Source organism: Scardinius erythrophthalmus (assembly GCF_964197995.2).
Source record: "Scardinius erythrophthalmus genome assembly, chromosome: 10".
In the NCBI taxonomy this organism is placed as follows: Eukaryota; Metazoa; Chordata; class Actinopteri; order Cypriniformes; family Leuciscidae; genus Scardinius; species Scardinius erythrophthalmus.
This window is the reverse complement of record NC_138230.1, coordinates 40,316,443-40,342,059: the sequence shown is the minus strand read 5'-3', so window position 1 is coordinate 40,342,059 and position 25,617 is coordinate 40,316,443. Positions and strand designations below refer to the sequence as shown.

The window sequence follows — 25,617 nt, the reverse complement described above, 5'->3', positions numbered from 1 at the left end:
TATACATGCAAATATGTCTTAAATATATACATGCATGTGTGTGTATTTATATATAGAAAATTATTTTACACCGTACACACACATGTATTATGTAAAAACAAACTTTTATTTTGGATGCGATTAATCGTTTGACAGCCCTAATTCATACTGATTAAGACTTTTTTTTTTTGGATAACAGATTGATAAAAAATATCCGAGAAAAAAAAAGTTGATTGATGTTCAAAAAAAAAAAAAAGTGTAAACAAGTTAGTTTCATTTGACGACTACTAGCTACTTTTAATTTCAGTTGTGATGGTTTAATGGATATAATTAAAATGTAATACCATCATCCAAACAAACAGGAGAATTAAAAAAATATTAATACTCTAAGTATTATAGAACTAAGGGGTACTTATTCTACTATTATCATACAACAATCTTACATTTGGGAGCAATTTAGTGAGAACATACACTGTACCTTTTTGTAATAATTGTGTACCAATACAAACTGTATTAGTTTTTATTTTAAAGGGCTTTTTAAAAATTACAGGATAGATATCTATGCATTTTTAAAATTGGTACCAAATGTGATTGTTGTATCATAATAGTAGAATAAGTACCCCTTAGATCTATAATATTTACAGTATAAATAAAAAAATCTCCTGGTTGTTACCCCTTTATTCCCCAAACTTAAGCACGTTATAGGTACACTAATTACAGAAAGTAACACTGTAAAATGGCTTTAATTATGCAGTACTTTTCAGGCTGTAATCTAAAGCGTTACCAAATTAACATTTGAACTCTCTCTTGTGAAATTAGCATCACCATTTAAGACGAAAGTCTCACCTCAGTCTAATCCTAATCTACATCTCTTTCCCTTGACCCCCGTTCCCCCATTCCTTCTCTCCCTCATGCTGACATCACGAAAATTCACCCAAAAATCTATATGGTTTAATTATCATATTATCATACAACACTATATGTCTGGTATCATTTGAAATGTCTCAGTGCAACTGGTACAAAGCAGGTCTCATTCCTAAAGAAGTTAACCAAAAGGTTAAGTTTTTAAGAGTTTAGAGATATTTTGCTTACAGAGGAGGGTGGGGCTTTCATGCAAATGGCATCATGCCCTTAAAAAGGTGTAAACTGGAGACAGTGATTAATGCAAATTCCCATTGTTAGCATATATTTAGGTTTCTGTCTTGGTCTGAGTATATAAAGAAATTTCTCAAAAGGCTCGGGGTGATTTGTAATGAGATTATTCGGGGCGAATTATGTATTTCCTGAGCCAGGTACATCTTTTACTCAATCTCTGAGCATTTGATGTTCTTGTATTGATTATCTTTGAACTGATTATGTACTTTGCATCCATTGTTACCGTAAATCTGCGTCAGATTAGTGATGGACTAGAGTCCAGTTTTGAGTGGAGCATAGGGCACACCAACTGTGATTTTAGAGTTCCGGCTAATATTTGGCACTAATTTAACTTGGTTTGTAAAGACTAAAAGGGAATTTCCGTTTAGGACAGCAAAATGTTGTTTGACCAACCTAAATAGGGCAAGTCTTATAACAACCTGTGGGGATATTATTAAATTTACTTTATATACTTTATATACAGGACACAACATCTTTTATCATGATTTTGTTTTATTATAATGACATGAATTATACACACATTGCTTGAGAGTAAACATTTGTAATTTCTAGTTATCTATCAGATATCACTAAATATGAAATGCTACACTAAGATGTTGATTGTACCATTTCACCTGACAGTGATTTTTCTAAATCAAACTGCATGGGTTTCTTTGGATATTGTTGAAGCCTCGCCCTCAGTGTGTTGACTTTGCTATCCAGCTCATCCATGATGAAACCCTCATCGACCGACTCACTGTCCCTGTCTTCCCCCGGCCCAGCGCCCTCTGCAGGGAGGAACACATGCAGCTGGTGTGTGTGAGACCGAGACGTGGCAGATGAAGCGCCGTCGGGGGAATGGCGGGTGGGGAGGAAAGTCTTTCCCCTGACTGATAAAGTCTCGAGGTTTACGGGCTGCTTGCACTGCCTCTCTCTGCTCTCCGTGGGCCGCCGCTGACTGCGAGGAAGGGTTTGTCCAGGCTTTGGTGCAGGCCTGAGAGGCTGAGAGAAATGCATGTACACTTGATGATAGCTCTGCTGAGGTGTCTTTGTGTTCTCAGGGGTCTTGCAGGAGGGAAGGGATGGGCCACCACGTTTGCGTAAAAGGGGGTGGCGGTTTTTGGAAAACCCCTCGAAAACAGCCCTCTGGCCTGGGGTGAACAGGGAAGGCTCACTGATACTGGGAGGGAGACCAAAAACAGACACATATGAGGTTAATCAGAAAATATTCATGTAAGCGGAAGGAATGGAAAGATAAAGACCTACCGTTCAAAACAGTATATTTTTGGAGGGGAAAGTTATTTCCAAGTTATTTTATTAAGTTTAATAAAGACACATTAAAAGGATCAAAGGAGATAAACATTTATAATGTGAAAAAAAATCAATAATTAATATATATATATATATATATATATATATATATATATATATATATATATATATATATATATATAAATTATTAATTTCAATATTACAAAATGTTTCTTGAGTTGAGCAGCACAAAAGGTGCGCAGACTGATCAGTGTACGACATCAAAGTACCGCGAGAGTTCCTTTCGCATCGCTCTCGCGGGATCAGTCTGCGCAGCGTCTCTTTAAGTTGAACCAGAGCCATAGAGAGAAAGCAGCAATGTAAGTGAATGGTGTCCAACGCCAAAATGACAGTGTTTGGAACTATTCCGGTCTTCAAATCCCGGAAGTAGGCGGTTAAAAGCGCCGCCATTATTTACAACGGAGGTCTATGGGAGTGTCGCAACTCTTTCTCTCTATGGCTCTGAGTTGAACAAACCAAAGGATCATGTGACAATGAAGACTGGACTAATTATGATGAAAATTCAGCTATGATATCTCAGAATAAATTTTAAAGTATATTCAAATAGAAAACAGTTGTTTTAAATATTTAATTTTTAAATAAAGACTGTTTTGACTGTCAGTTTTGATCAATTAGATGCAGCATTGCCTTGGTCAGCATTAGATTCGTAAAAAAAAGAAAAATCTTATTGATACCAAACTTGAAAAGTAGTGAATATTTTGACTTTAAAATGTTATAATTTTGATAACTACGAAATACCAACTGAGCTGCATGACAGTAACATGGACAAACGGGTCATTCTGAAGCAAATGTTATGATAAACAACAACAAAAAATCTTGATAAATTGCAACATCAAATCTTCCGCTCAAGATGTAGGAATGATTCTATGGCGAACATGTTATTTAGTTAGTTCAGGTTGTAAAATTTGATGAGACTCCCAAAAATTTTTTAATAAATAATTTATGATATTTGTAAATAATAATAATAGTGTACTGCATGAGAAACCCTAGGAACATTAGCTGCTGTCATTGGATAATCAGTGTAATATAGCTGTTGTTTTCTCCAGCGCTGTTTGGGTGTGTTGCCACGCAAGAGGAATGTTTCTCAGGTTTCTAGAGCGTTCTCCATGGTGTATAGCGGTTTTTAACACTTCCTGTTACTGGCTGGTGAAGTTTAATGCAGACCCCAACAAACTACTAATTCCGGATATTGCATTGCTGTACGCATTAAACTTACTCTGAATTTTAAAAATTATTAAAATGATTTGAAACAATTAGATGAAAATTAATGTATTGAAATACTATAAATATTAAAACTACAAAAACACAATTTCATGTGCCTTAAATTTTCTTAAGGATATTAATATCCTTTAAAAATATTCAAATAATAAAATATGTAATACATATATCCTGTTATTCAATGATTTTTTTGATGCATTAATTCCCCTGTATTTCCTCCTGATTTAATGCATTAAAAATAGTTTTGTTGGTATAAACCAATGTATTCAGATGGATTCAGCGATATTTTTAATTAAGGACTTTTCTAAAATTGATCCTGGAGTCCCAGCCAATAGATTCAGCGCTAGACTTCGAGGCGCCAGATATCAGCTTACCTGAGAGGCTCCATGGTGTTCTGACCATGTGTTGATCTGGACAATGATGGAAGCCTGAAATCATCTCTGCTCCATGAGCCTGGAAGAGGGATCACGGAGCTGGAGAGCAGGTTACGAAGCGGAGCAGAAAAGCTCTCGGATTCCGTCTGTGCTCGGACTGTCCACCATTTCTGCAACCGGGCGCATGGTACGACAAATTTTGCAGGAGACAGGCTTCAGACTCTTCTACAAAAGGAAAATCAATTTATTTAATGACTTTCAACAAAATAACCAAACCTTGTTTAGGTATTCCTTTGCTGTTACCTGTTTAAAGGCTAGGAGGCAGTTTTGTTTGCAGAACTTCATAACTCTGTCCTCTATCCGCAGAGACGGACACTGACTGTCTGTGCCATAGCAGTATCCACCACAGTTCACACAGCTGTTCATGCTCAGCTTATTGGAGGAGCGGAACTGGTTGAAGCAGCTGTCGCTGCACAGCTTTTGGATGGAGCCCATGAAGTTCACTTCATGAGTGTAAGTCTATGAGAAATGCAATTGCAACACGCAACCTTTTAAAACTACTGAACTTTATTTTTATATGGATCCTATAAAGCAGCCACAGAAATGGTTATACAATTGTCACAGACAGAAAAAAACAACTATAACATACTTTGTTTATTCTAGAGAAATATAAAGTGACAAAAATGCAATTTCAGTCTGCCAGAACAATAGTGTTTTCTAGAGAAATATAAAGTAACAAAAATGCAATTTCAGTCTGCCAGAACAATAGTGTTTTCTAGAGAAATATAAAGTAACAAAAATGCAATTTCAGTCTGCCAGAACAATAGTGTTTTCTAGAGAAATATAAAGTAACAAAAATGCAATTTCAGTCTACCAGAACAATAGTGTTTTCTAGAGAAATATAAAGTAACAAAAATGCAATTTCAGTCTGCCAGAACAATAGTGTTTTCTAGAGAAATATAAAGTAACAAAAATGCAATTTCAGTCTACCAGAACAATAGTGTTTTCTAGAGAAATATAAAGTGAAAAAAATGCAATTTCAGTCTGCCAGAACAATAGTGTTTTCTAGAGAAATATAAAGTAACAAAAATGCAATTTCAGTCTACCAGAACAATAGTGTTTTCTAGAGAAATATAAAGTAACAAAAATGCAAATGTATCAAGACAGCCAGTCAGTTGTGATACAGATTTGCTTTTCATGAACCTAAAGTACACTAAACAGTAGTTGCAGTCCTACAATGTGTGAGCAATATGTACAGTGCAAACAAAGGTTGATTTTCTAACAAATACAAACACAGTGGATTCAGAAAGCATACTAACCCCTTAATTATTTCATATTTTATGTTGCTGCCTTATGCTAAACGGCACCACACCACAACCAGCTCCATAAAGCTTGATGACAAAGCAAAAACAAGACTGAGAACTTTCCACACTGATCAATAATAAAAATAAATTAAGGGGTCTGAATAATATTTCTAAATTATGTATATAAATATAGGCGGATATTGGGCCATAAAACATTGTTCACAAGACTTTGGACTACTGGATTTTGTAGATCAGAGTCTGTCACAACATGTTGCGAAAATCACTGTGTCCATTCATTCAGAAAACAACACTTTGTTTGATGTGTTTCACATCTGGGGAGATAATCACATCTGGGGATGCCACAGTAAGGAAACCAAAAGAAATTATGTGAAGACTAAAAGAAAGAATATCTTAGTTTGTTTGTAGTTTATTTACAATAGTGTACAACATCATACAGAGAGACAGAAAGATAAACAGACAGAAGGTCAAAAGCACATTTTCGAGCACACAGTCACAGAGTTTTGTGCCATTCCTGGAAACAGTTCCTGGTCAACTGAAGACACAAGTGCACGTCACATGCCTGGCATTTCCAAGGTGTTTGCTGCTTCTTGCCATGCGCTGCTTTGCAATGCACACAGATCCGACGTCCAGCAGAGGCAATTTTCCTGGCATCTGAGCTCAGCTGGGCTCCTGGAACAGGCACATGTCTCTTCTACAAAAGGAAGATCAATTTATTTAATAATGACTTTCCACAAAATAACCAAACCTTGTTTAGGTATTCCTTTGCTGTTACCTGTTTAAAGGCTAGGAGGCAGTTTTGTTTGCAGAACTTCATAACTCTGTCCTCTATCCGCAGAGACGGACACTGACTGTCTGTGCCATAGCAGTATCCACCACAGTTCACACAGCTGTTCATGCTCAGCTTATTGGAGGAGCGGAACTGGTTGAAGCAGCTGTCGCTGCACAGCTTTTGGATGGAGCCCATGAAGTTCACTTCATGAGTGTAAGTCTATGAGAAATGCAATTGCAACACGCAACCTTTTAAAACTACTGAACTTTATTTTTATATGGATCCTATAAAGCAGCCACATAAATGGTTATACAATTGTCACAGACAGAAAAAAAACAACTATAACATACTTTGTTTATTCTAGAGAAATATAAAGTGACAAAAATGCAATTTCAGTCTACCAGAACAATAGTCTTTTCTAGAGAAATATAAAGTAACAAAAATGCAATGTTATGATACAGATTTGCTTTTCATGAACCTAAAGTACACTAAACAGTAGTTGCAGTCCTACAATGTGTGAGCAATATGTACAGTGCAAACTAAGGTTGATTTTCTAACAAATACAAACACAGTGGATTCAGAAAGCATACTAACCCCTTAATTATTTCATATTTTATGTTGCTGCCTTATGCTAAACGGCACCACACCACAACCAGCTCCATAAAGCTTGATGACAAAGCAAAAACAAGACTGAGAACTTTCCACACTGATCAATAATAAAAAAACTAAAATAATTAACGTGTCTGAATAATATTTCTAAATTATGTATATAAATATAGGCAGATATTGGGCCATAAAACGACTTTGGACTACTGGATTTTGTAGATCAGATTCTTTGTCACAACATGTTGTGAAAACCATCTTGTCCATTCATTCAGAAAACAACCCTTTAATTTAACTTTTGTGTGATGCTTTGTTTGATGTGTTTCACATCTGGGGAGATAATCACATCTGGGGATGCCACAGCAAGGAAACCAAAAGAAATTATGTGAAGACTAAAAGAAAGAATATCTTAGTTTGTTTGTAGTTTATTTACAATAGTGTACAACATCATACAGAGAGACAGAAAGATAAACAGACAGAAGGTCAAAAGCACATTTTCGAGCACACAGTCACAGAGTTTTGTGCCATTCCTGGAAACAGTTCCTGGTCAACTGAAGACACAAGTGCACGTCACATGCCTGGCATTTCCAAGGTGTTTGCTGCTTCTTGCCATGCGCTGCTTTGCAATGCACACAGATCCGACGTCCAGCAGAGGCAATTTTCCTGGCATCTGAGCTCAGCTGGGCTCCTGGAACAGGCACATGGTCACAAGAGCTCTGTTTTCGGGGTATTTTCAGTGACATATCACAGAGCTCTGCGATAAGTTGCTCCATAAACCCTTTGTGGGTCATGTTGCCGTACAGCTCTTTGTGCAACGTAAAGGAGTTGGTGGCAGCAATGTCCAATAAGTGTAGAAAGATCTTTCTGTACCACTTGAGGGTTTTGTGCTGTGCGGTGTAGTATTGCAACAGCTGATCGGACAGGTCAACGCCCCCCATGTGTTGGTTGTACGCAACGATGGGTGCGGGACAGGGAAAGGTCTTCAAGCTCCATGCTTCTGTTTCTTTCACCCTCCTCTGCACAGTGTCTCCGGTGTAAGCAGGATGGATAGTGGAACAGACAGACACCTCTCGTGTGTCCATCCACTTCACAAACACAAGTGGTCCATCCCGAATCCACCTAATGGATCCCCTGGCGGACTTTTTGGTCAGTGAATTAGCTGCATTCTGGGGGCTGTCCTTCCTGTAGTCTCTGTAAGTCCCACAGGCACCATACTTCAAGGCTAACAGGTCTTTTAAGAGCATCGGACTTGTGTAGAAATTGTCCATGTACACATGGTACCCAGATCCAAAAAATTTTTTGTCCACAAGAGACATCACTGTATCATATGGTAGTCCATGGCCAGTGGCATTGGTATTCTTTCCAGTGTACACAGAAAAGTCCACAGTGTATCCATTCGATGAGTCTGCGAGGACAAAGAGCTTGAAGCCCCACTTGGTTGGCTTGGCTTTCATGTACTGTGTCATTCCCGTGTTTGCTTTGCATGCCACCATTCTTTCGTCCACGGCTAAATTTCTTCTAGGATGATAGCTGGTTTTGCATGCAAGACGGATTGTCTCTATGAGGGGTTTGACCCTGAAAAGGCGGTCATACCCATCTGTGCCCTTCTTTTTGTCATTCTCTCTGTCTCCAGCTGGGTGACTCATATGCATATTCCAAGAAATGGTGCGGTATCTGTCCCTTGACATAACTGTGGCGGGAAAAGGCACAGAGAAAAGACTGCCCTGCCGCCAGTAGTCACTGATGGAGCTCAGCTTCACCATGCCCATGTAGAATACCAGACCAAAGTAGCGGTACATCTCAGAAACGCTGATATCATTCCACTTGTACTTGCGACCCCTCGCAATTGACCTGGCGGCCTGAGCGTTTGTGTTGTAGCACAGAGTTGACACAGCGCTTTCAGTGAAAAACAGTTTGAAGAGACTAAGAGGGGAGTGCGAGTCAGTCGCACGCAGCTGCGGTCCAGGTTCCCGTGAGGGCAGGAATCTCAGATTCTGTGGGACCAAGTCGACTTCTGTCTCTGTTTTCCATGACTGATTCGGCATCCTGATTGTCTTGGCTTTCTTTGCAACCGGCATCAGGTCACAGTCATTCTCACATCTGCAAAAATAAAAATAAAAATATAAAGCAAACACCTGTGAGCATGCGAATAATTACAAGCAACTGCACTATTTAATATTATTGATTGCTAATACTGAAAAACACATGCATATATTTATAGCACATTACGAACATTTACACCTAATCAGATATTTGTATTTTACATTAAATACAGTATAAATAATTATAATTTTATTTTAATATACAATGCCATTCAAAAGGTTTGGGGTAGGTAATGTTTGATGTTTTTGAAAGAAGTCTCAAATGCTTACCGAGGCTGCATTTATTAGATTATTGCTAAATATTAAAATGACTGTTCTAAAGTAATACATTGCAATATGTAATTTATTCCTGTGATGCAAAGCTGAATCTTTAGTGACACATGATCCTTTAGAAATCATTCTAATATGCCGAATTGCTGCTCAAGAATCATTTATTACTATTATAACAGTTGAAAATGGTTAAAAAAAATATTTTTATGGAAATTGTTTTTTTTCTTCTAAAGAACAGCATTTATTTGAAATAAAATATTTAGTAACTTTATAAAATGTCTTTACTGACACCTTTGTTGCATTTAATGTGTAACCATGCTGAAAAACAGTGTTCATTTCTTTAAAAAAAAAACACACCTAAGTGACCCCAAACCTTTGAATGGTAGTGTATTATAGTACGTGCTTGTTTTGAACAACATTTAGATGTAATGACAAGTTGCCTAGATCAAGGGCAACATATTTTACTAAAAATATAACAAACCATCTTATTTTAGTCTGGCAAACAGCCCAACTAGTAAAATATGTACATGCTTCTCTAAAAATAACATGGGTAGCACTTTATTTTACAGTCCTGTTCCACATGTAGACTACATACTGTATACTTACTGTAGTCATTACAATAACTGGGTAATAACTAGGTACTAGTCCCGAACCTACCCCTAAAACTAACCTTAACCCATGTAGTTACCTATTCAGTACTTTATTGGCAAGTACATTGAAAGTGCACGTACTGTAAAATAAAGTGCAACCATAACATGCTACCTAAAGAAAGAATAGACTTACTCATCAGAACTGAAATCCTCTGCTGGATCAATTCGCTCTTCAAAATGCAACCATTCTTCATCAGACTCGTGCTCTTCTTCTGAGGAATAGGTGAGTTCATCCTCACTGTCCAGGATCTCGATAGGTTCCTCACACGTGCATTGTGCCATCTTCCAAAAGCGATGAAAAGTGAATGAATCGGATGAAGCTATGCTATTTTTATCACATTGATGGGGGAGCTTTTACCATATTTGTATGGCTCTCCCAGGTCATAACCGAGTGGAAGCGCATATAATGAAATAGATAGATAGATACATACATTACATTACCGTTTATCTGCATCATCTAACAAATTCAGTACGAGTAAAATGTTCGCATAAATATTAAATATAGCGTGCGTGAATACATCGAGTTGGACCGCAGAACGCTGCGTTCTCTTTCAAGCATACGTTTCGGTGTCTCACTATGGGATACGCCCCTTCCGTGGATTCCTCAGAAGTCCTATTACATTACGCCAGCCCCAATTGGCTGGCAGACATGACGTAGTGTCTGGGAGTGGCTACCCCACCCCTCAGTATAAGAGGAGCAGCACTACGTCATTATGACATTCAAAAACCTCTTCTCGCTTCACACCAGAAGCCTACAAACTTTTCTATGAACTTCTGGTCGAATTACTGGCCACCACGCCGTTTTTCGCCTGGCTCCTTTGATTAGCATTCCAGCCGATTGCAAGGATTGTTCGACACTACGGTGGCTGCAGCAATGCAGACTATCCCGGCTAGTGAAGGAGATTCTGTGCGACTCTGTTCATGCGGGAACAAGTGCCCACGCATGCGCAGTACAGACCACAAACTCGTTCACGACTCAGCCACACGATAAGCAGCGTTTGTCGCACTGGATAGTGGAGGCGATTTCATTGGCATATTCCAGTAAGGGTCATGCGCCCCCAGCTGGTTTACGTGTACACTCAACAAGGGGAATGTCAACTTCGTGGGCTCTTTAAAGGAGTCACGATACAGGATATTTGTGAAGCGGCGAGTTAGTCCTCGCCGCATACATTTGCAAGGTTCTATAAACTGGATGTTACAGCTCAAACTTTAGCACATGCAGTATTGAGCGTTGGAGTTGAGTCATGATTCGGGACTCATCCAGCCCTAGAGGCGGTGCTGTGGTTGGCAGGAGACTTCGAGGCAGGCTATCTGGCAATACGGGAGTTAGAATATCCCATAGTGAGACACCGAAACGTATGCTTGAAAGAGAACAATAGGTTACTTGCGTAACCCCGGTTCTCTGATAGCATTAAGTGAGGTGTCTCACCAGATCACCCTCCTTGCTGTGTGAAGCGAGGAATAGGTGTGCTTGTTTTGAATGTCGTAATGACGTAGTGCTGCTCCTCTTAAACTGAGGGGTGGGGTAGCCACTCCCAGATACTACGTCATGTCTGCCAGCCAATTGGGGCTGGCGTAATGTAATAGGACTTCTGAGGAATCCACGGAAGGGGCATATCCCATAGTGAGACACCTCACTTAATGCTATCAGAGAACCGGGGTTACGCAAGTAACCTATTGTTTTAATGCGCACTCTTTTGTTGATCAATAGATTAACAGCACGGTCTCTATTGTGTGGACCCCTCACTCACCGGCGCTTCACTGACAGCGGCAACACACGCACACACACGCGCACACACACGCACACACACACAGAGAGCGAGGGAGCAAAACAGTAGTAGAACTGACGCGCTATATGAAGACGATATTCATTAATATTATTTTTTTTCTTGTCAAAATGACTAACTTCGCTTATTTATTATTTTTGCCGTTCGAATCCTTCGGCAGATGGAGGATAAACAAGCGGCAATCCCATTGGCTAGCGCTCACCTATCACCATCCAAGCCAATCAGCCTTTACATTTACAGCGTGGTTTACATTTTAGCGTGTTTTTAAATTACTATTAATAATCAATCTTTACAGAAACACTGAATGACCAAGCAAAACCAGCAAGTTTTGTTTAACCCTCTGATGGTCCGCGGGGTCTTTTTGACCCGCAAATGACTTTTGCTCAAATTAAAAAAAATGTTCCCTTTGTCCAAATGGTATGAAACCTTCTACGGCTCTTAACACTTTCTAGATCTACAAAAAAAAATAATAAAGTGGAATGATATCTGTTTTTATGTTAGCGTGACAAAATTTGTGACACTCGAGGTCCTCGGGGTCTCTGGAGACCCCGCAATCAAAATAGACAAAATTCATCATCAAAATCAGAAACAACACAGAACACATCGACAGAAATGACAGAAATAAAGTGGCACACTTCCACCAATTCAAAAAGCATCCACAATGCTGAATTATTTTGCTCACAACAAGCGCACACACACACACACACACACACACACACACACACATATAGAGGAATACATTTTTGAGACTATAAAAACTGTTCTCTTATCATTTGTAAAATAAAATCATCCAAAATGCAGTACCACCACAAAAATAAATTGGTGACACTGACACATTGAAAAATGTGCACACACACACACACACACAGACAGACACACACACGCACACACACACACGAACATTTGTAAGGCTATAATTTGTCAAATAAAATCATCCAAAATGCAGTACCACCGCAAAAATAAATTGGTGACACTGACACATTGAAAAATGTGCACACACACACACACACACACACACACACACACACACACACACACACACACACACACACACACACACACACACACACACACGAACATTTGTAATGCTATAATTTGTCAAATAAAATCATCCAAAATGCAGTACCACCACAAAACTAAATTGGTGACACTGACACATTGAAAAATGTGCACATACAGACACAGACACAGACACAGACACACACACACATTTGTAAGGCTATAATTTGTCAAATAAAATCATCCAAAATGCAGTACCACCACAAAAATAAATTGGTGATACTGACACATTGAAAATGTAACACACACACACACACACACACACACACACACACACACACACACACACACACACAGGAACATTTGTAAGGCTATAATGTGTCAAATAAAATCATCCAAAATGCGGAACCACTACAAATATAAAGTGGTGTGGTGACACTGGCACATCGACAATGTGTACTCACACACTCTCTCTCTCTTTCTCTCAGACACACACACACACACACACACACACACACACACACACACACACACACACACACACACACAAAATTGTGTGTGTCTAGAATCTAGAATTAGATTAAAAATAAATGATTGAAATAAATGATAAAATCTTAAGACTCCAACATTTCTCTTTGTAACATTTTGTTCAGGTTTGGTTCTAATCATAATGTAACATTATTGAAAAACTGGGGGGGGGGGGGTTTAGTACAAAAAATGCTAAACTTTGACAAAAATATTTTATTTTTGTTATAATTGTGATTTTATAATATTTAGATATGAATCCAACTGAATCCAACTTGTGAAAAGATATCTTTCAGGTAGTCTAATAGCAAATAGCATATACTGGAGCTCTATAGCCATCTAGTGGTTAAAATTATTATTTTTTATTTTAAAACTGCATTTTCCAAAAAATGGGCATAAATGTTACATTAAACCATTTAAAATCATCCATGTTATCCCCATGAATGAAAGTTAGAAATCTGGGTCTTTTATAAAGTGAATTTTACATCAAATGCTGTTTTTTTGTAAAAAGGCTATTTAAATATTTATTTATTTATTTATTTATAGAAATTTAAAAATATTATAAATTCTCCAAAAACTGCACAAATGTTGAGTAAAAACATTAACAAACAGAATAAAATTACATTTGTAAAAAAAAAACTATTATCTTGTTACAAAATTAAATGTTATTGTCTGGAGAGAGACCCCAAAGGACTCGAGTGTAGACATAAAAAAAGACCATCAGAGGGTTAAAGTGCCCCTATTATGGATTTTCGAATATTCCCTTTCATCATGCGCTAGGGAGGGGCTAGCAGGAGCGTCAGCACCCCCAAGAAAGACTAAAGCAGCCCAATAGCACCCCCAAAAATTATTTCTGGAAGCAATTATATTCAGGCAGTATTCTATGGAAGCCCTGAACCGCATGGTGAAGTAAAAAAAGAAAAGAAAAAGAAAACTTATCTTGTTATTTTGAGATATTAAGTCGTTATTTCAACAAAATATCTTATTTGGACAATCTCTCATTATTTCGACATAATAAGGGGACATTCTAATCTGCATTATGCCACATTAAGCGTTCTTATAAAGGTTTTCTATGTGAAGAAAATGCTTAACGTACAATTAAACGCGTTGCGTTCAAATTCTGGGCTCATCTGATTATATATATATATATATATATATATATATATATATATATATAGTTATGGTAAAGTACATATAGTTATGGTAAAGGACGTGTAGCTTCTGACAGGCGCTGTACGCGGTTGACCAATCACAACAGACTGGGTCATCTGGCCAATCAGAGCAGAGCAGGCTCGCAGAAAGGAGGGATTTAGAGAGACGGATTCATCTGACAAGTCGTTTGAGAATCATTGAACAATGTGGTGATTATATTATGAGACAATTAAAGTGTTTGACTTTTGATGCATGTAAATATTTGTAAAAAAAAAATTAGGAACCTTTAAAATAGCATAATGGGGCACTTTAATATGAAAAATGTGCATTCATATTTGTATTCGTACTAGAGGTGGGCATAGATTATTTTTTTTTTATCTAGATTAATCTAGATTAATTTTGAAATTAATCTAGATTAATCTAGATTAAAATGGCTCATTTGAATTCTGCCGAAGGCATTCAGAATATGTGTGCTACCCAAATAATGACTATAAAAGTAAGTCTTTGAGAACGGGTTTCTCAAGCCAGGTGGCGCATTAGACCAGGGGCTCATCTCCTGTTTCCAAAATGCATCACAAACTGCTTGAGAAAGCTGTTCTACTCATAGACTGTAAAAGGTTACTTCTGTACTGTTACCGTCCGTAGGCAACATAGGCCTATGTTATTATCAACTACTATAGGCTATCAATTAGGGATGGGCGATATGGCCTAAAATCTATATTGTGATATACATTGCAGCCTCTTGCGATAACGATATACAGTATATTATAATATATATTAGTATATTATTATATTTATTATATATATATATATATATATATATATTATTATTATTATTATATATAAAACCATTTCAGAACAGGTTACACAGACCCCGCTAAACAACTGCTAATTTTTTTTTTTAAACGGGTATATGTAGTTTTGAGAACATATATTGTGCAAAACTGTAAGTATACAACATAATTTTGCAGATAAATAAAATTTAAGTACACTAGCTGCAGAGATCTTAAGTAGGTCTAATGTTTATTATAGCTTTGAGCTTATGAAACCCCAAATTTAAAGTTATAATATTGGCTAACTGATGTATTTTCAGTTAAAAAGAAACACAACAACGATTCTTAAAATCGGGCGTAGACAGAGATTATGTGTTAACGTTACACCACTAAGATATATTGGAATGAGAATAATACGCGCGCGCTGGTAGGCTATTCAGTGATATCATGTTTCGTTTTGAATTTGAGGTGGTAGAACGGTTTAGTCGTGTGTTAACTTACCGAACCGTTACCCCACACACTCGGATAGTTTGCTGCTGTTTGTCGGACGGCTTAAATCCGAACCAAGTCCAAATAATGGATGTTGCAGCTTTCACTTTCAGCCGTGTTTACTTAAGATGACGACGAATATGCGTTGCAGCCGGGTTTACCTCGCGGCCGCGGGTAGATTGCGTCATCATAGCTTGTGTAGTAGAGCCATCTCCCAACCCAACTTGGGGAATAGATTAACGGCGATATTTTTTTATCGCGCGATAAGAGTCTCGCGTTAAAGCAGCGCGTTAACGCCGATATCGGCCCACCACTAATTCGTACATGTTTGCCACATTTTAGTTCTAATTATTAAAAGTATATCAATCATTTATAAAAGAATGCTTGTTACCTAAAAGCTTGGTCATGCTTTCAAATTTATATGAATGCTTTGTTTTAAGTGTTACACTCGTAAATTGAATAAATAAAGTGATACTATATATCAATTTAAATAAGGCATCTAAATTAAAATTACAGGAGTAAATACACAATACAGCTTTTTCAGACAGCTAAGTGTCAATTTCATTTGCATTAAATAATCAGAGAATATTTGTTTTTCGATTCTAATCGGTTCATTTAAAAGTACACATTAGGGTTTTTGTAGAGACATTTGTCATGTCAGTGCAACAAGTTTCTGAGATCACAGAGACCAAAACAGCAGAAAGCACATCCTGAATGTTTTCTGTATTTTACCAGAGAGCTTTTTTGTTGTTATTGTGAGTGGACACATAAAAGCAGACCCTTTACAGTTTCTTACAGTCTCTATTTTAAATTGTTGCCTTCATTATAAGAAAAAAAAAAAGCATTAAATTACACTAAAGAGTGCTTGCTTAACTTTGAGTCAAATATGACTGAAATTAAATACCTGTAGCTCAGTCTTTTTGTGCAATTTATTAAAATAATTGCAGCCAGAAAAGATAATGCAACAAAGTTTTTGTCTTGACATTATGTCACAGTACATTTATCTTTATCTCATATCATCTGAATGAAAGGCCTGTTCACACCAACACAAATGTTAAATGTCAAAATTAAGTGTGATTTGTGCAATTTGTCGGTTCAGACATTGGTTTAATTTCACTACTGTTATTTATGAACAACAGCAGCACAGATATCTTTCTGAAATAATAAAATAATGGTTTGTTTTTTAAAACCTATATCGTGTCTTCATGTGTGGCGAGTTGGCTCGAGTGATTTCTTTCGCGCTTTCCATTTTAAGGGAACATAGTGAGCTTCGATGCTCCCTTTTCAGGGTGCATTGTGGGACTTTTTAGGGAGCGAATGTTTCAGTGCACTCTATTCTTCTCTGACAGTAGGTGGCACTTTTAGAAAAGCAGAAATGGTTACCCCAAAATGGAAAATGGTCAACCTGGTTAGCCAGGAACCAAAAGCATAGCACAACTTTCTATTTCCTACTTGTCACAGAGAAAGGAAGTACAACCAAAATGTACATGTTTTCAAAGAGCCGATAAGATTTTTGTATTCGCTGTGGTGAGAAAGCCAGTTCCAGATTCTTCCTCTAGCCATTTACTGTCGCTTAGCAAAATAGTCTGTTTGTGAGTGCCTCCAAGTCAATTTTATGTAACATCAGCAGGCTCTGGGCATGTGACCAAAAGCGCAAATGTGCGACGGAAAACACTAAAAGCATGTAAACGTTTGTGTCTGAACATACACAATAACAGCTGTTCATTTAAATTTAAATGTTCTTCACATAGAATATGTGTCTTGGTGTGAACAAGTCCTTAGGGGTCAAAAACACGATTGCGTGCCGAAGAGTCAGTAGGGGCGCTCCAGTGAACAGATAGAGATGGACACTCACCATTCCTGCTTTCTGACACACACTGCACTTGAACTTTAAAGCGCTTAGGCATTTCTGACTGCAAAACTCCTTCAAAGTCCCTGACATGTCCACCGGGGCATTGACTACATCTTTCGGTTCAACAATGTCTCTGCACAGAAAAAGAAATGGTAAAAGGTTATATATGCTATATTGTTATATATTATAATGCAACCTTTTAAAATAAAGCAACATGTTATAATTTTAAAGAATTAAAGGGAAATCTCAGCCAAAAATAAAATTCTGTCATCATTTATTCAACCTTGTGTCATTCTAAACCCGTAAGACTTTCATTCATCTTCGGAACACAAATGAAAATATTTTAATGAAATCTGAGAGATTTCTGTCCCTCCATTGAAAGTCTATTTACACAAAACTCTGATGCTTCAAAACATTCATAAAGAGATCATAAAATAAATCAAGCTGTTTAATCCAAGTGTTCTGAAGAGACATGATCACTTTATATTATGACCACATTTATTTTAGGTTTAGTTAGATCAGCAAACATAAATAGAAGCTCAACCGTACATGCTTGAAGCGCATGTAAACATTTGGTTTGCCTTCCATGACCAAATTTAAATGCTCTATGCATGTTCACTAATCAAAGCAATCAAGACTTGGATTAAACTGCTCAATTCATATGGATTTAATTCATAATCTCTTTATGAATGTTTTGATGCATGCAAATTTTGGGTAAATAGAGTTTCAATTGAGAGACAGAAACCTCTCAGATTTCATTAAAAATCTTCATTTGTGTTCTGAAGATGAACAAATGTCTTATGGATTTGGAATGATATGAGGGTGAGTAAATGTAAATTTTCATTTGTGGGTGAACTAAGTAAGTTTTGGTGTGGTAAAAAAAAAAAAGGCACAAGACACAAAAATGCCGATTAAGACAGGGCCTAAGTTCATATTCAAAAATGATGTATCTGAATGCTTTGGAAGTCATTTTTGAACGCAAAAGCATAAAAATAAAATGCAATGCAACTGGTATGATCATTTGAAAAATGAAGATCTAAAGGTTTTAATGTAGGCATACTTGAGGCAGTGGTAACATTGCTTCTTCTGAGGTATCTTGACCACCATGGTGGAGGTGCTGCAGAGACACTGAGGTGAGCAGTAGATTTTAGGACAGCCTTTGCGCTGGAACGCCGTCTGTCCCTTTAGCAGGACTTTGTGACATCCTGTGCAGACCACACCGATTGGATTGGCAGGGGCCAGAGGACGAAGGGATAGTTTAGGGTCTAGTGCTGCCTTTGCTGGGTTGTATGTGGGAGCAGCAGTCATAAGAAGAGGAATAAACAAAAAATATAAGATGTAAATTTCACCATTCACCCAGGCAGCAAAATATCATAATATATTTTTAGAGTTCATACCGATGAATGTGGCATTTCCTCCTACAGAGAACACTGCGCTGATTTTGATCGCATCAGGTGTCTGGTTAAAATCCTGAAAGCAAGAACACAATGGTTGCATGTTTATAAATCGCCTGAAAAATGTTATACGGTTTGACTTGTTGACTTGTTTCATTAATCTCACTGTGATTATTGTGCACCTTACATTTTAGGTGACTACATTTTATTTTCTAGTGCAGTAAAGTAGTGGAGGAAAAAAATATTTAGGGAAGGATGCATTAAATTGATCAAAAGTGACAGTAAAGGCATGTTACCAAAAAAAAAAAAAAAAAATTATACATATATAAAATAATATACAGTGAGGAAAATAAGTATTTGAACACCCTGCTATTTTGCAAGTTCTCCCACTTGGAAATCATGGAGGGGTCTGAAATTGTCATCGTAGGTGCATGTCCACTGTGAGAGACATAATCTAAAAAAAATTATCCAGAAATCACAATATATGATTTTGTAACTATTTATTTGTATGATACAGCTGCAAATAAGTATTTGAACACCTGTCTATCAGCTAGAATTCTGACCCTCAAAGACCTGTTAGTCTGCCTTTAAAATGTCCACCTCCACTCCATTTATTATCCTAAATTAGATGCACCTGTTTGAGGTCATTAGCTGCATAAAGACACCTGTCCACCCCATACAATCAGTAAGAATCCAACTACTAACATGGCCAAGACCAAAGAGCTGTCCAAAGACACTAGAGACAAAATTGTACATCTCCACAAGGCTGGAAAGGGCTACGGGGAAATTGCCAAGCAGCTTGGTGAAAAAAGGTCCACTGTTGGAGCAATCATTAGAAAATGGAAGAAGCTAATCATGACTGTCAATCTCCCTCGGACTGTGGCTCCATGCAAGATCTCACCTCGTGGGGTCTCAATGATCCTAAGAAAGGTGAGAAATCAGCCCAGAACTACACGGGAGGAGCTGGTCAATGACCTGAAAAGAGCTGGGACCACCATTTCCAAGGTTACTGTTGGTAATACACTAAGACGTCATGGTTTGAAATCATGCATGGCACGGAAGGTTCCCCTGCTTAAACCAGCACATGTCAAGGCCCGTCTTAAATTTGCCAATGACCATTTGGATGATCCAGAGGAGTCATGGGAGAAAGTCATGTGGTCAGATGAGACCAAAATAGAACTTTTTGGTCATAATTACACTAAGCGTGTTTGGAGGAAGAAGAATGATGAGTACCATCCCAAGAACACCATCCCTACTGTGAAGCATGGGGGTGGTAGCATTATGCTTTGGGGGTGTTTTTCTGCACATGGGACAGGGCGACTGCACTGTATTAAGGAGAGGATGACCGGGGCCATGTATTACGAGATTTTGGGGAACAACCTCAGTTAGAGCATTGAAGATGGGTCGAGGCTGGGTCTTCCAACATGACAATGACCCGAAGCACACAGGCAGGATAACCAAGGAGTGGCTCTATAAGAAGCATATCAAGGTTCTGGCGTGGCCTAGCCAGTCTCCAGACCTAAACCCAATAGAGAATCTTTGAAGGGAGCTCAAACTCCGTGTTTCTCAGCGACAGCCCAGAAACCTGACTGATCTAGAGAAGATCTGTGTGGAGGAGTGGGCCAAAATCCCTCCTGCAGTGTGTGCAAACCTGGTGAAAAACTACAGGAAACGTTTGACCTCTGTAATTGCAAACAAAGGCTACTGTACCAAATATTAACATTGATTTTCTCAGGTGTTCAAATACTTATTTGCAGCTGTATCATACAAATAAATAGTTAAAAAATCATACATTGTGGTTTCTGGATTTTTTTTTTTTAGATTATGTCTCTCACAGTGGACATGCTCCTACGATGACAATTTCAGACCCCTACATGATTTCTAAGTGGGAGAACTTGCAAAATAGCAGGGTGTTCAAATACTTATTTTCCTCACTGTATATTTCAAATAAATGCTGTTCTTTTGAACTTTCTATTAATCAAAGAATCTTGAAATAAAGTGCATCACTGTCTCCACAAAAATATTGAGCAGCACAAATTAGAAACGTTACAATAGGAGCAAATCAGCATATTAGAATGATTTCCGAAGAATCATGTGACAATGCAGACTGAAGTAATGATGCTGAAAATTCAGCTTTGATCACAGGAATAAATTACATTTTAAAATGTATTCAAATATGAAAAACAATCATTTTAAATTGTAACATTTCACAACACTACTGTTTTTACTGTATTTCTGAACAAATAAATGCAGCCTTGGTGAGCATAAGAGACTTCTTTTAAAAAACATTAAAACATTTTTTATTTTTTTTTATTTAGCCTGTTTCACCATTTAAATCCAATTAAATTATTAATCACAATTATTCATTTTAAAATTATTTGTCAGACTAAATCATGACAGGCCTATATATAAGAGTAACATTTATAGAACAGAAATTACCCACATAAACCCACCCTGTATTAACATCTGTTCCTCATATACATTGTTTAACCTTCTTTACCCCTTTAAAAAAATAAAAAGGCGGAAATCACTGGTGAAACTCACAGCTGCGGTGTCGGGTTCATCTTTAATGTTTCCCACTGGCTGCAGATGTGTCGACGCTTTCTCATACTCCTCATCCATTGGCTCATCCTTCACCTTCACTGGTATGGCGATGGAGGGATGGGCCACTTGAGGTTTCAACTCAGTTTTTACCACTGAATGTGTTTGCTGGATTTAGATGAAGAGGGTTTTAGTGTAAGGAGTGTACTTCTCCATGGAGTAACAAATGAACTCAATGAAATTCAATGGTAAAAATAAAATAGTAAAATTGTGCTTACCATGGCAGAAGGCTCAGTTTTCTCACTTTTTATGGGGTTAGCCAACAATTTTCCTGTTAAATATAAAAATTGTGTAACATGCTTATCAATAACATCAATCAATATAAATAAAAGGTTTACAACTCAACAAAACGTTAAAGAAAGCATCTAGTAACATGCAAAAAAAAAAAACCCACCAACCTGCATCTTCTGGTCTATCTACCTCCATCTTCCCATCCCGATCCTCAGTCTGGTCCGAATCTACTGCCATTTCATTCATTAAGTCCTCAACTTTAGCAGTCACAAGATCATTTGAAAACTGTGCCGCGTCCTCTGCGTTGTTCTTGTCTTCGTTCTTCACTTGTTCTGTAGCAGCCTTCTGTTCACAGTGTCCCTGTACACAATTATTTTCTTCTTTTTCTTCACCCTGGTCAGTTGGACTGTCCTTTTCTGGACTGTTTCCTTGGTCCACATCCGGTTGCTGTCTTAAGTCCAGATCTTCCTCCATCTCCTCCTCTTCCTCCTTCTCCATCAGGCTGTTTTGAGGGTTTGGCTCATTCACACCTGCTTCAGTGGCTTCCCGCTTGCATGACTCCACCGCATCAGGCTTCTCTTCTGCACCAGATGCATCTCCAGAGAGATGTCCTGTGAAATCCTCACTGGCCATAAGGACACCCGACGCAGACGTAGAGTCCAGGTGTGAAACTGCCTCTGTAGAGTGTGAGGGGCCAGACTTCGCTCCTGAAAGTGGGAAATGATTTCATTTATCTATATGGCAGAGTTCAACAATAAAGGCCCGGACTATAACGACAACACTAAAGATAAAGTTTTAAAAATCATTCTAAATTTAAAAGAATATTAGAATCCCTCACCACAACTATAACGAAAATGACAGAGTATATATGCATCATCTAACTAATTAGCTAATCTAACTAATCTTCTAACTAATTCTCTAATTAGCATCATCTAACTAATTCTCTCACTATTTAGCCTACTCACCCTCATGTCGTTCCAAACCCGTAAAACCTTCGATCATCTTCAGAACACAAATTATGATATTTTTGATGAAATCCAAGAGCTTTCTGACCCCCCGCCCATAGACAGAAACGCAACTACATTGATTGTTTTTTTGAGGCACTTTCACGTTTTCTCGTTGGTCATTTTTTGCACATAAAAATTATTCTTGTCGCTTCATAAAATTAAGATTGAACCACTGTAGTCACATGGACTATTTTAACGATGTCTTTACTACCTTTCTGGGCCTTGAAAGTGGTAGTTGTGTTGCTGTCTAAGGAGGGGGTCAGAAAGCTCTCAGATTTCATCAAACATATCTTAATTTGTGTTTCAAAGTTGAACGAAGTTCTTACGGGTTTGGAACAACATGAGGGTGAGTAATTAATGACAGAAATATCATTTTTGGGTGAACTAACCCTTTGATTAAGCTGTTCGCAATACTTCATGGGATTGTAATAGAATAAATAATTTTATTCTAAAGCTGCTGTAAAGCTAAAACAATCTCTGTTACTTTAATTTCCTATTATCACTGTAAAGCTGCTTTGAAACAGTCCATATTGTTAAAAGTGTTACATAAACAAAGGTGCCTTCTTGTAGTTCGTTCCCTCACTAAAGCCGTTAAGTAAACAGTCTTAGTTGGTGTACCTTTTTGTCCGATTTTCAAAAACTTTGCTTCAAAATCCGAGTTTGTAATAATATGATTCACCTCGTAGCTTAGTTCATGGCTCTTTAACGATTTTTTTTTTTTTTTTTTTTTTTAAATCCCTATGGAAAAGAAAAATACTTCTGGAACCAGCGCTGCTGAAAAAGGGGGCGGGAACTATTGAACTGTAGCGGTAACATTATAGAGATAGAGTATTTTCACTTTTCATGGAAAACCAAATACATATTTTTTTTTTAATGAAAAATACATTATCATTAATAAATTGTGTATTATTATTATTATTCCATCAATCTATTTTATTTAAAATTATACAATTAACGTTCCCACGCAAAATTATTGCAAATAACTTTTAATCGCATTGTGGCAACAAAAAAACCCCCAACAACTAATAGATATATCCTAATATATCCACAGTTTTACGGATGAAAATATCCACTTTCCTGCAATACTTTATATAATTCAGATAGCCTAGAGTTATTTTTTAAATATTTCATAACTAAAGAAAACCTCTATTTCAAAACATCGGCCCCCACAATGGATTTTAGTCTACAGTTGCACACAATATTTAGTCTCAGGATTATAAACGTGCATATTAAGCTAATAACAATACTGGCCGATCATACATACTATCCAATTCTTCAAAATAGCATTAATGCCCTGTTTTATTATACAAGCGCCGTTCTTTTGTCCTTAGCTCACATCGATGGGAACGCAAAAATGAAATACTCCATCACGTGGCTTTAAAATATGGATACAAAGAAAGTTGCAGCCAGAACGGAGCGTATAAATGTGAAATACTGCAGGGCATGCATGTTTCTGCAGAGACGATAAACGGGCCACCTTTCCAAACAGTTAAAATACTCACCTTTGAGTGCTTGACGTATTCTTCCAACAATCCCTCTCGCGACACAGCCGATACACAACTCCTGTGTGATGCACGGTGGGTCACTTCTGTTTTAAAACATCAAAATAGTGGAAAAAGTTGGTATAACAGGATCAACTAGCTGGATCAACTAGCTGGATGGACTAGCTGGCTCTCCCGCAAAAGCAATTCCCCTCATGCGTGCAGCAGTGCATTGTGGGAGATGCACACAACTAGCGGTGGGCGGGCGCATAGTCATAAGGGCGGGCGCGCGGGCGCGATCGATTTGAGCACTTAGTTACAATATTCAATAGCTCATATTGATTATATACTTTATACTTTTTTTTTTGGTTAACAGATTGATAAAAAATATCCGAGAAAAAAAAAGATGATTGATGTTTACAAAAAAAAACAGTGTAAACAAGTTAGTTTCACTTGACGACTACTAGCTGCTTTTAATTTCAGTTGTGATAGTTTTATGGTTATAATTAAAATGTAATACCATCATCCAAATAACCAGGAGAATTAAAAAAATATTAATACTCTATAATACTTCTCTAAAAGTCTAAAAGTATTATAGAACTAAGGGGTACTTATACTACTATTATGATACAACAATCTTACATTTGGGAGCAATTTAGCGAGAACATACACTGTACCTTTTTGTAATAATTGTGTACCAATACAAACTGTATTAGTTTTTATTTTAAAGGGCTTTTTAAAAATGATTTTTTTTTTATAGCGAAAGTGCCGATGTTTAAAGGGTTAGTTCACCCAAAAATGAAAATTCTGTCAGTAATTACTCACCCTCATGTTGTTCCAACCATGTAAGTCTTTCGTTCATCTTCGGAACACAAATTAAGATATTTTTGATGAAATCTGACAGAATTCTGACTCTTCCATAGGCTTCCAGAGTGACCGAAACTCGCCGACCCAGAATAGTTATTAAAAACATCGTTAAAATAGTCCAAGTGACTCCAGTGGCTCAATCTTAAGTATATCAAGCGACGAGAATACTTTTTGTGCGCAAAAACAAACAAAAATACCGACTTTATTCCACTATTCAATTCCTTCTCTCTGGGCCTCGTAGTGTTTATGCGTAGCGCGTCTGTGTTGCACGTCACCACGTAGGCTCACAATTGGCCGAAGCAGGTCATGTGTGTGATGCGTGATGACGTGCAACACAGACGCGCTACGCAAAAACACTACGAGGCCCAGAGAGAAGGAATTGAATAGTGGAATAAAGTCGGTATTTTTGTTTGTTTTTGCGCACAAAAAGTATTCTCGTCGCTTGATATACTTAAGATTGAGCCACTGGAGTCACTTGGACTATTTTAACGATGTTTTTAATAACTATTCTGGGTCGGCGAGTTTCGGTCACTCTGGAAGCCTATGGAAGAGTCAGAATTCTGTCAGATTTCATCAAAAATATCTTAATTTGTGTTCCGAAGATGAACGAAAGACTTACATGGTTGGAACAATATGAGGGTGAGTAATTACTGACAGAATTTTCATTTTTGGGTGAACTAACCCTTTAAGTTTGGTTTTACAT

General features: G+C 37.5%; 2 protein-coding genes across 2 annotated transcripts; both read right to left on the bottom strand.

Annotated features, from left to right (window-relative positions):
- Positions 1–1,612: 1,612 nt before the first annotated feature.
- LOC308697459 (uncharacterized protein) lies at positions 1,613–5,838 on the bottom strand. Its single transcript, XM_081376715.1, has 3 exons — positions 4,341–5,838; positions 4,038–4,262; positions 1,613–2,293 (listed from the first exon to the last, which is right to left on the bottom strand). The coding sequence occupies exons 2-3, from the start codon at positions 4,049–4,051 to the stop codon at positions 1,723–1,725; spliced, it is 585 nt and encodes a 194-aa protein (XP_081232841.1). The 5' UTR covers positions 4,052–4,262; positions 4,341–5,838; the 3' UTR covers positions 1,613–1,722.
- A 546-nt stretch (positions 5,839–6,384) lies between these two features.
- Positions 6,385–24,271, bottom strand: LOC308697453 (piggyBac transposable element-derived protein 4-like). Its single transcript, XM_081376703.1, has 9 exons — positions 24,069–24,271; positions 21,727–22,266; positions 21,547–21,599; positions 21,272–21,436; positions 18,731–18,803; positions 18,394–18,613; positions 17,337–17,466; positions 9,890–10,038; positions 6,385–8,834 (listed from the first exon to the last, which is right to left on the bottom strand). The coding sequence occupies exons 2-9, from the start codon at positions 22,190–22,192 to the stop codon at positions 7,244–7,246; spliced, it is 2,847 nt and encodes a 948-aa protein (XP_081232829.1). The 5' UTR covers positions 22,193–22,266; positions 24,069–24,271; the 3' UTR covers positions 6,385–7,243.
- Between the last annotated feature and the right edge of the window lie 1,346 nt (positions 24,272–25,617).

Excerpts from the sequence above, each read along its gene's own strand:
- LOC308697453 (XM_081376703.1), bottom strand. The coding sequence starts at position 22,192 with ATGGCCAGTGAGGATTTCACAGGACATCTCTCTGGAGATGCATCTGGT. Across the intron at positions 21,437-21,546 it reads AAACTGAGCCTTCTGCCATG|CAAACACATTCAGTGGTAAA; the intron begins GTAAGCACAATT and ends ATCTAAATCCAG. Across the intron at positions 8,835-9,889 it reads GAGGATTTCAGTTCTGATGA|ATGTGAGAATGACTGTGACC; the intron begins GTAAGTCTATTC and ends TTATTTTTGCAG.